The sequence below is a fragment of the Thunnus maccoyii genome, chromosome 2, assembly GCF_910596095.1.
Source record: "Thunnus maccoyii chromosome 2, fThuMac1.1, whole genome shotgun sequence".
Lineage (NCBI taxonomy): Eukaryota > Metazoa > Chordata > Actinopteri > Scombriformes > Scombridae > Thunnus > Thunnus maccoyii.
The window spans coordinates 31,364,175-31,375,621 of NC_056534.1; the positions used below are offsets into that span (position 1 = coordinate 31,364,175).

Sequence of the window (11,447 nt, forward strand, 5' to 3'; positions counted from 1 at the left end):
CTTGCATCAGTCTGGACAAAAGGAGGAAACATGTTGATGGTTTTGATAGTCGTTTTATTTCATTCTTGCACATGACCTCTGCTGTAAAGTGAGGAAAGAATAAGGAAGAAGGAAGTCCAAGTACGCTTTGCTTCAAAGAATGATAACATGAAAGCATTTCTGCTTGTTTATTGTAGGCTCACTATTGTTTCACATTGATAATGTGCTAGAAAACAAAAAAGAAATATATGACTATCACATGTCGTACTTCAATATTCTGTGCTCAGTAGCTGTTTCTGAACATAAAGCTCTCTTAATCACATTCATTTTCCTTTAAAAACTAGGCTGTGGACAACATTTGTCCATCAGTTCACTTGAAACTGGAAAAGCTTGAAAGGAGCCTCGGAAGATTAAAGTGTCTTTCAACTAAACTGTTTTTGTCACTTTTATGGACAAGGTATAAAAAAACAAGTCAGCCACCTACATGACATCATGCAATCCGAAGTGCAATGTGCACTATGCATCATTTTGGTCAAATCCTCCTTACTTCAGAACACATATAACCACTGCCCTTTGCAATGATTTCTCTGGTTACAAAATGCAGAGTGTTCGTTTTTCTCTTTACACAAGATGCAGTCTTGACCAAACGCTAAAATCACCTGAGCGACCTGATGATGTCATAATTCTTATTAGCAAAACTGAGAGCATCCTGCATCTATGAAAGACACCTTTCTTTACTAGGTGCAAAATTCTGATGCTTTTAGCTTCTCAACATAGTGATCATCTAGAAATCTGGAGATTGTCAGCTGCGGTGTAACATCCTGAGTAAACTGAGTCATTTCTTCTGTTTACAGTTCTCATCAGGCTGCCATCAGGCAATTTATAGGCAACTTTAAAAAACCCACACCGCTGGCAAATGCTTTCAGATTTCCATAAACATGTCTTAACAACAGTCGCTGCGTTGTTTATGATGCGTCCTGACAATTTTGCAGTTTGGTCTGATGCTGCATCAGTGTTTTCAAGCTGGCATAATCGTATGATGACAAAATGTGCAGATGGAAAGCTACTTATACACTTAAGAATGACATGAAGCCAGGAAGTAGCCAACGATATGCGTGTCGTCCAGTCTCTCGTAATACATCTGAAACAGAGTCGGGAGGCTGCATGACGACAGTAAGTGAAGGAGGGAGGGGAAGCTGTGTGTTCCTTGTGGGAGAAAAAACGTTTCAGGACTCTCATGCCTGTAGATACTCCGGCTGCACTCGCGCCACTTTGCGGAATTCTTTGGAATGTGTTCGAGGACACTGCATCTCACACCAGCTGATGGGAATCATCTGGGCACCTGGGAAATGTAGTAGAGATGTGATGTTATGTAGAAAAACAAGAGGTATTACAATAACCTTAAGAGTTATTGGAAACTAAAAAATTACAAAACATTACATGCAAAAATACGGTATATGTGGTGTTATGTTCAAAATCAGACTCTTAGTCTTCCTTCCTGAAGCCTTTTGGTCAGGTTCAGAGAAATGTGGCTCTGCTATAATGGGAGGTTAATCCATAAGAACCCATGGTGACACAGGTGTCACCAACCCTTTCAATGTTCTGGAAAATTCCTCATACAGCTTTATCCTTGATTGTAACTCATGAAGTCCCTAAGTGACATCTATTGAACATCCTGGTGCAGTCATGTGACAATGTGTGAATCTGTGTACCCGTGACATCACTTCCAAAATGGCAGTGTGCCTGGTCAGCAAATATGACAGAACTAGCTTATTTAAAAAAAAATTTGTTTTTTGTTACTAAAGGTAGGTTTCAACCCATTTAACAATTCTGATGCTTTAATAAGACTTCCTGTATTACATTTAACTTGTTCTGACCACATTTCTTGAACAAATTGATATAAAACAAGTTATGGAAATATCGTTATGACATATATGTTACATTACAGATCTTTGACACTGAAGGTAGAATTCAGAAATGTGTTCCTTGTGTTCCATTTGGTCTGTTTTATATTCCCCATAATTTTCCTTTAAGGAGAAAAGGGTCCGGGTTCTTATGGGTTAAAGATACCCTGTGGAGTGGCCTGTGTGAGGCCACTAGTAGCACTACGGAGCAATGTTTTTACAGGTGGCACAGAAACACAGCAATGGAACGCACCAACAACGACAGAGAAGAAGAAACCATTGACGTAAACACTGCAGGTTTCAAACGTCCAAGAAAATTGGAAGGAAATGTATTCAATATGATTTTTTTAGGCCTCGAGGATAAACACAATGAGTTTTGGTGGAAACACTGAATGTAAACAGAAATATCGTTTCATAAGAAAACTCCACAGGTCACCTTTAAGATGAGATTAATTTAGCTGCTCGTCAGAATAGCTGTAAGTGCATTTTGATTCAGTTGATTAATGGGGGAGACAACTAGACTGGCACAGTTTTAAAAATCTGACAAACCATATAATGCTACAGCTTCATGACTACTGCTGTTACTCTAAAAATATCTGATGTCTGAACAGTTACACTTGCACCACCTTGTGTTGAAACAGATTTTCATTTATGCAGATTTGTGCTGGAATCCTACTTGATAGATTTAGATAAAAGTTTTGATCTAACAGAAGCAAAAGTCTCGTTTGACTGAGAGCTGACAGTTACCTGCTTCACTGTGTGCCACCACCACTCCCAGTTCATTCTCTGCCGTAGTCAACAGGTAGTTAGACTGCACATCACCGAGAGAAATCTGACATCTCAGGTCAAGGGTTAGCAACACAAAAGTAAATTCAAAAAACCAAAAATGTACAACTGTCATGCATTACAATCCTCACACCTAATGTAAGAATACCAACACACTACAAGAAATAATAACCACAAATAACTTCTTTGGAGGTTGATTTTGTTTAAGTCTAAGTTTAGGAATGAAGGAGGCTGAAAAAATGCAGTATGGTGGCTGTCATGGCCGACTAATGTTACACTACAGAAAAAGGTATTTGTCTTTGACCCGGGGCAGGTGAAGGATACCACTTTCGCCAGGACGATGTCACCAGGTCTGAAACTTTTGTAGGTCTCCACCTGTAACAATAACAAAAGCTTTACACTAAGCATGTCATCTCAGTTTCAGCAAGTAAGAGCTGCAGAGAGAGCTGCTGATGATCTGAGTGAATACGAGAATTCAAACGCACCTTGTCTTTCTCTGTCGCTCGCACGTCTTCTTTTCTAGAAAGACACAGAGAGAGTGAGCTCAGTTTTAGCAAAGACACTGAGTTAACATGACCATAGAACATTAATTCAGTATGGAGTTAGTTATTGGTGTTACCTGATGGTGCCTCTGAAGCGGTCCTTGAGCGGTGTGGAGCCTACATAAAGGATGTGGACCTTGGCGAATCTGGGGTTGATGCTGGTCACCTGTCCAGTCAAAGAACAAGGCAGACCACCTTTTTGATAAACGGATATATATCTAAACTGTGTAGAGTGTAAGATCAGTTAACAGATCACCCGATGGTAGAAAAAATTGATCCGCTTTCATACCTTACAGGTGACTATTGCTCCTACATCTGGTAGTAGTTGTGCTTCTGTTTCCCTCACCACTGAGATTACTGGTAACTAAAAAAAGACAAAAATCAAAACACATTATTTGCACACAAAGCTCACACAAAACCTGTTACTTTCTTTTGATTCCATTTTTTAAAGCACAGCCTGAAGACCTGTCACACAAAATATGGTTCATATCTCATCAGAGGCACTGAACAGACTTATTATTTCATATTCACAAACATTGTGCAATACCATCACTTTGGCACTCTTCCATGTCTAAATGCTTTTGCAGCTTTCCCCACCTCTCTCCCACATTATCTCCGCACCCTCCACATTCCTCACCTCCTCTCCCTCGTTCTTCCTAAGCACATAGCCTGCTAATGAGGAGTATATGTAGCCGTGCCGCATGTACACTCCTGTGCCGGGAATACAGTCTTCTACACTGCATAGTTTGTCACCTGAGCAAGAAGAGAAAGACAGAGGAAGTGTCAGTGAAAGAAACATTAGAGGAGGAGGGTGTTGAAATACCAGAGAAAGTTGTACATATTAAATGTCAGAAATTCATAAAGTGTTTTATAGCAGAGCTATAATGAGCTAGCCTTATCATTTAGACTGTTATCTGCTAATTTGATTGATCATGAGACAAGATAGGTTAGGATCTGTGTGGACTACCACCTTGGCAAAACAATTTTCTGGTATAAAGTCTGTAAAGTATTCCTGGGTTGTTGTTTTTTTTAACCAAGAACTGTACACAGCTTTAGAAACTGTAGAAGACCACCCTTGGACATTAGGAATGAAAGTGAAACTCATCCAGAAGCAGTCTTGTCTTGTTTTAACTAATATGACATCTGTGTGTTCTTTGTACTAAAATGCCCTTCATATAAGTAGAATTGTTGCTCTAGAATAACTTCTCTAGAGTCACTGTAAGCCCTTAAACCTTGGTATTAACCTAGGTATTAACATGACATGAAATGTCAATCCTGCATGATCTTTAAAGGGCTGACACCACGCCAGGTTCCTCCTGCCATGTAATTATGTTTACATGCTACTTTAACACAAAGATAAACCACCATCACACCTCAAAAACAAATTTTGAAAGTGTGAAACATTTTTTGACATTTACGACTGGCAAACGCACATTAAAAGCCATGGGTGAGTCACAACAAGTGCAAGAAGGAATGCTGAAGTCCTGCCTGAGGCGATGGGCAGGGCTGCAGAGGAAAACCTGCCGTAGAAAGTAAATGTCAACAACTTTCAGCCCTGCACGACTACACGCTTGTTTTAACGTAAAACAGGGGGACACACGGCCACTGAAACGTACAACTCCCACTTACGTTCACCTGATACGAGTTACTTTTAGCAGCCACGATTTAATAAGCAACGTTAGCTATGCTACGAGGCAAAGCCAACCCCACGCATGGCAGCAGGTGATAATTAACAGGATTTCACATTGTCTGACTACATTTTCACTCCAAACAGCGACGTCTACAAAATCTAACATGAGCAAGAAACTGCTGAACGATGTGAAGTGTAATGTAGCTGCACGCTGAGTTAAATTAAAGACATATTTACGGGACTCACCTGGAACACACAGCTTCATGGGCGACATGTTTTCGAGAAGAGTAGACCGTTCGTCGATTGGCTGTGACGAAAGGCTCGGGTTAATTCTGATTGGTCGGTTAGGAGAAGGAGGACATCCAGCTCGGTCCGCCATGTTTGTTGAGGCACATGGACCATAAACCACATGCTGATGCGTCATAGCAACACAGGACACATATTCTGACCCATGTAGCGGGTTGTTTATGAACAAATAGTAATTTCTTATTATTGCAAAGTACCGATATTAAATTAATAGTAAATTTTTCTTCTATTTCTGTTTATTTCTTTTAAATTGGCTCGTTTATCTTACACTAAATTTATTTTATGTTTTTTTTTTAAACCCAATGATTTTATGATTTGTCTGTTATATATTGCTGCCTTTGTGAAGCACTTTGTAAGATGGATTTTGAGAAGTGCTCAAAAGATTATTATTATTATAAACCAATTAAGAAGACACTGATGCAGATTTTAGACAATTCTGCTGACCAAATACTGATTATTTGCCAATTAATGCTAAGTCATTTTTATAATCTACTGAAATTTGCCAGTTGTTTTCATTAGCATTCAGTGACATGTAATTTCCATGTTGCATTCTGATTTGATCACCATAAACACGAACAGATCATGTAAAAATATATTGGTATAATTTAAACAAATTCATAATTTCACATGTGCAGATTTGATCTGAAACATCCACTCAAACATGCACAGGCTTACTGGCAGAACATTCATGGGTAGTAATGGACAAACAGATTTAGTCTCATGTAAACCCTTGCAGAGCTCTCCTTCATTTGTTAACTGTAAATGTAATTCAGCTATTTCATTTTTGTCTCCTTTGTTTATTTGTATATGTAAGCATCTGTATATGCACTAAATTCCAAGCAGGAAAAAATGTAATAGTACGGGAGCAGCTACAGAATGAGTACAATATTTCTTATTAGGCTACTTGCTTGAATGATGGACACTTATACTGAAAGAAAGATATCAGACACTGATGACAGATTTCATCACATAATGGCTCACAACATTTATTCTTTTTCTCACAACACCACAGCAAACAAAATTCAGCAGTGTAGAGCATATCAACTTGCCCAGTGTTACTTCCTAGGTTATTCTGTTCCCACTCAGTTTGAACTACACAGATTGTAAATTGGAATACTTGGGGTGAATCTGCAAAGTCAGTAAGTTTGCACCTATTCGCTGGTCCCTAATTTGCAATTTGGTCAGTGCATAAATCATATTACAGTTGATATCCATTGTCTAATAATGAAATCTATGTTTCAATACCTTGGTATGTCACAAAATATAGACCAATCAAATCAAACACTAGATTGTATATTTGTGTGGTAGCTGCATCTTAATAAAATAAAGTGCACAATGTGTGTGTGAGTGTGTGCAAGTCTGTGATGACACTAACAGTAAATGACTTTGCTTTAACTTGATAACTGAACAGCACATGATTGATCTGTACTCTAGAGGAGTCTATTACTTGGCCTTGCCCTGAGCAGCCACAGCTGCCATGGCCTTCTTTACGGTCTCCTCGTCTCCCAGGAACTGCATGGGTCCTAAAGGCTTCAGGTTTTTGTCCAGCTCGTACACAATGGGGATGCCTGTGGGCAGGTTCAGCTCCATGATGGCCTCCTCTGACATACCTGGGAAACGATAACAGACATGCAGAGCTTATAACCTATTTGCATGGGTGCCTTAAATGCATCTCATCGACTGATGCAGACTATGGCAAGCTTCACTTCAAGTAGTGACTCAGCAACAGTTGCTGCTAGCTGGATATGGTGGCAAAGATTTCATGGTCATGGTTAAGATTTCTGAGAAGGCTGCATGCACAGCGTTGGGGCCTCATCTTTAAATTGAGTTAGTCAATAAAAAACAAGATAAGCATTTTACCTTTGTTAGTATGGATTAGGTTTAAGTTGGTATGGATAATATTTTCACTTTTACACTTATTCATAATGCATTGTTCTTGAATCAAATAAATTGAAATAATTCACTCTGCCCCAGTTGAAGCTTAGATTGAGTTTTGTAAAAATTAATTAAGCAACTGAAATTAATTCAGGCTGTTTTGTTTAATAACCCTGAAGTATTGTTTGGTTAATGAGATTATTCACTGATTCAGTGTTGCGTAACAGTGAAGTTGTCAATAAATGTAAACGTTCCGAAGCTCTTCTTAAGTCCCTACTCTGTCTCTTACCCTCAAGATGCTTGACGATGCCACGGAGACTGTTGCCATGGGCGGCAATCAGCACCCTCTTTCCCTCTTTGATCTGTGGAACAATCTCTTCGTTCCAGAAAGGCAGTGCCCTGGCAATGGTGTCCTTGAGGCTCTCACAGGTTGGAAGCTGATCCTCTGTCAGGTCGGCATAACGCCGGTCCTACCACAAATGAGAAATGTAATGTTGTCAATTGTGTTACAGTGTACAGCTGTACAGCGTATGTAACAGATAAACAGACAATAGTTCGTGGTTTTCCTGAGGGGTCACCTTGCTTATGGTCTGATAGAAGTCATGCCCCTCATCCATGGGTGGGGGTGGGGTGTCAAAAGAGCGTCTCCAGATCTTGACCTGGGCCTCTCCATGTTTAGCTGCTGTTTCAGCCTTGTTCAGCCCGGTCAGGCCACCGTAGTGGCGCTCATTGAGGCGCCAGGTCCGGTGGACGGGCAGCCACATCTGGTCGATGCCATCCAGAACATGCCACAGGGTGCGGATGGCCCTCTTCAGGACAGAGGTGTAACAAATATCGAATTCATAGCCAGCGTCTGGGGCGAATAAGAGACAGGACATGAAATATACATCACTCAATAATATGTTAGTAGACAGCTGCATACAAATGTATTTTTATCATAGACCCAAAGACAATAATCTGCATTGTTTATTGCTCCTTTACTGACATTTACACATTTGGTTTTGCTTAGTCAGTGGCTGTGTTGGCCACGTGACAGTGGCAGACTGTCAGCTCTGCAGAATGTGCCTGCAGATGACTTTTTTGGGTCACAGACAACCAACAGGAGTGTGTGTGCCAATAAAATCAAATAATGTGGTGGACACATCCGACACAATAAGTAGGTGAAAAAAAAAATCACTTTGCAAATAGCAGTAACCCATATTGATAATTCAGGCGTCTTTTCTTTGTGTTTTTTTTGTCATATTTTGCTTTTTTCACTAAACCTCCCACTAAAAATTATGAGTCTGCTTATGAAAAATGTGACCGTGATCATGAAAAAGTATTGTTGATGAGCTGTTCTCCACAAGGATAGAAAGTGTTTAAGGGAAAGGAAACATGTGAAATAAAAGACTCTATACGGTTTATATCGTGATCCTCCTTTTGATTATCTTCGTTTTCTGTTGTATGAAGGCACATATATACATATACATTTACCTTTGTCATAGCAATCACATTTAAAAAGCATGCAGTGTTGGTAGTTGAGTATCTGGTAAGAGGGTACTTTTAGTAAAGTTGCACATAGTCTTGTGTCAAAAGTAAAATCCATATATATGCCTTCACTGTTTTATTGAAATTATTTTAACTGAATTTGACAATAAATAAGTAAAAGTCTGTCTGCTTATCTAAAAATCAGAGCATCGAAACTTTTGGCTGAATCTGAGTAACTGAGATTACTGTAGGGGCCTTAAATCTGAACATGTGCCAACATCCCAGTAAAATCATCATGGGAATTTAACAGCAGATATCATCATGAAAAAAATCACTACACAATACATACAATATTATTCATCAAAAAAGGTTAGAAAAACATAAAATAAAGATGTTACAACAGCACCAGACTGTCTGGCTGTACTGGTGTGCGGAACCATCATGGTGATCATGATGATCTATTGCAGACTGAAAAACTGGTGAAACCATTTGCCACATTTAGGCCACTTCCCTCTAGAAATGCGGAATAATAATACAACTGTTTCACTGAAAAGAATAACCGTAGCCTCGCCTGATAAACACTGTTTCTGTCACTTCCATCCCTCCTCTCATGCTGTCTCTTGCTGTGTCGCAGTGGGCCGACTACCTGTTTCCCCATCCGGCAGAGTTGCATAAGCACTGGCTTAATCCAAAGACCGACAGAAAGCCCGATTAGGCCCTGTGACATTATCTGATACCTTTCAAAGCCTGTCCTCCTCTCTTCGCCTCCTGTTCCCCGGTCTCACTCAGGTCCGCGTCGAACCATCCGCAGAAGCGGTTCTCCTGGTTCCAGCAGCTCTCTCCATGGCGGATCAGTACCAGCTTGTACGCAGCCATCCTCACACAGATGCCCTCTGCGCTGTATTTCCGGAAACTTTGGGGTAAGTGACTCTTCTTCAAATGCGGCAGCAAAGTCTGCAGATTGGTCCTGACTTGGCCGCAACCCCACAGACGGCTACACAGAAGCGGGCGCGGTATGTTTGGTAGATAGGAGAGATGGTGCGATGCAGCACTGGGTCCACTGGGTTTGCTGGTCTGTCTGAACTTGACAGATCTCACGAGGCGAGCCCTTTTCCTCTCTTCCTGCTGATTTCCACCAATCAGAAGGCGAGCTGTGTGCACCGGAGGAGGAGGGAGGCAGGATGATGCGCACAGCGGCACGTCCACACACCCAGCAGTGCATCCTGCGGGCTGGCGTTTGTACATCTTATGGAAAAAATGCCTCTTTTACACAAACTAACATCATGAGTGATGACCATGGTCAGTGGGAAAATACTAGTGTACATATCTTCAGATACCAGTCACAGTATACTACATGTTTGCCATATTAGAGTATTCAAACAGTAGCCTACATCTTACTGGCCTATTATCTGAGATTGCTCCAGCAGCACCAGCAGTCCACTCTTATAACGCCTCCATACTTTCAGCTGTTTAAACCATTCAACTATCAAAATGTGCAGCTCTTTAAGGACATTTATGCCTAAAGAGCTGAACATTTTGCTCATTTTCATCCTCACCCCCTAAAGATGGACAGAATCATTAAGTGTTGATGTGTGGTAGAAAATCTATTGCATAGCTATGTTGCCTCGCTCGCAGATGTTCATGCACAGATACTAGAGACTAATTCACAAACATTTATTGAGACTTGTGTGAGTTGAATGTCTGACTTGCACTTTCAGTACCTATTTGGCTTATTTGACTTGAGACTTAAAAGCAAAAACATTCAAGTCCTGAGATTTGACCTGGTTAATATGAATAATTAAAACAACACCAGAGAGCAAGCATGGCCACATTGAATGTTTTAATTCTTAGATCTAAGCATTGAAAACACTATGCAAAAACACTGTTAGCACATCTTTAAAATACTAAAATGCTGTGTCATTTCAATGCTTAGCAGTCACAGATTTGAAGGTTGCTTAACTTGCAGTTTGGTTATGAAGATGTGACTTGACTTGGCCTTAAGGAGTTGAGACTTGTCTAAGATATGGCCCCAAGAGCCTTAAAAGAAGCATGACTGATATGACCATTAATGCATTGAATTTTCAAAGTACAGCAATATGTGGTTAGCAAGCATTCATAAGTGATCCAGAATTCTTGACCTGGACACCAGACGACAGCTGGTGCCACCCCTGAACTTTGACCTTCATATTGAAGGGGGAAGGTAGTCAAAGTTTGCATCTCAGCATTTTGGGAGCGACACAAATGGAAGGAGTCAGGGGTGCACACAGTCCATTATGGGGCACGTAAGCTCACAAGGCTAATACGATTGGACTGATTATAAACTGCTGCCTTTGTTAATTAGATTTGTGTAGCATTTATACTTCTATGTGCAGGTCTACTGCTGATATCTCCATTAAATGTCAGTGGACATGAGTGACAAAGTCACATGAGCAGGCTGAATAGCATACATGTCATCCTTGTGATGTTGAAACCCTTCACTTTCATTATAAATACATAGTAAGTTAATTCTTCAGCAAGATTGATAGATGATACTAACAGTAGTTTAAATGTTATTTTTCACCCGAACAAGAACCTTTTACTGCAATGATCATGAATGAACCCATGACACAATGCTCTGCCGTCATGCTTTAAAAAAGACAAACTTTTGTCCAAGGTCTCGTGCAACTAATACTGAACAAAATAGATTAAAACACTTTGGGGTTACAGACAAAATGCATTTCTTATCCACTGAAAAAGGCTGAAATTAAATGTGCTTTTGTTAAAAGATTGAGTGTTGTTGCTCACTAGCAGGCCAATGTTGAGGACATCACAGACTGAAGATAAATGTTTAATTTGTTTCATTATTACTGATTAAGCTGTCATGTGACATAAGATTAAGAGTGGACATTGAATTAATGAAATGATGGCAATGACTTTCAATCAAATATAGGATTTAAAAAAAGATATGGTTTTTCAAAA

The 11,447-nt window shown here is 40.0% G+C and overlaps 2 protein-coding genes across 2 annotated transcripts; both read right to left on the bottom strand.

Annotated features, from left to right (window-relative positions):
* Positions 1 to 37: 37 nt before the first annotated feature.
* On the bottom strand, positions 38 to 5,236 carry exosc1 (exosome component 1). Its single transcript, XM_042391635.1, has 8 exons — positions 5,088 to 5,236; positions 3,849 to 3,964; positions 3,501 to 3,575; positions 3,289 to 3,377; positions 3,155 to 3,188; positions 2,994 to 3,044; positions 2,631 to 2,715; positions 38 to 1,321 (listed from the first exon to the last, which is right to left on the bottom strand). Exons 1-8 carry the CDS (start codon positions 5,218 to 5,220, stop codon positions 1,215 to 1,217), a joined length of 690 nt encoding a protein of 229 aa, XP_042247569.1. The 5' UTR covers positions 5,221 to 5,236; the 3' UTR covers positions 38 to 1,214.
* An 866-nt stretch (positions 5,237 to 6,102) lies between these two features.
* On the bottom strand, positions 6,103 to 9,611 carry pgam1b (phosphoglycerate mutase 1b). The gene is made up of 4 exons (XM_042434557.1): positions 9,227 to 9,611; positions 7,601 to 7,875; positions 7,312 to 7,492; positions 6,103 to 6,757 (listed from the first exon to the last, which is right to left on the bottom strand). Exons 1-4 carry the CDS (start codon positions 9,363 to 9,365, stop codon positions 6,591 to 6,593), a joined length of 762 nt encoding a protein of 253 aa, XP_042290491.1. The 5' UTR covers positions 9,366 to 9,611; the 3' UTR covers positions 6,103 to 6,590.
* Positions 9,612 to 11,447: the final 1,836 nt, after the last annotated feature.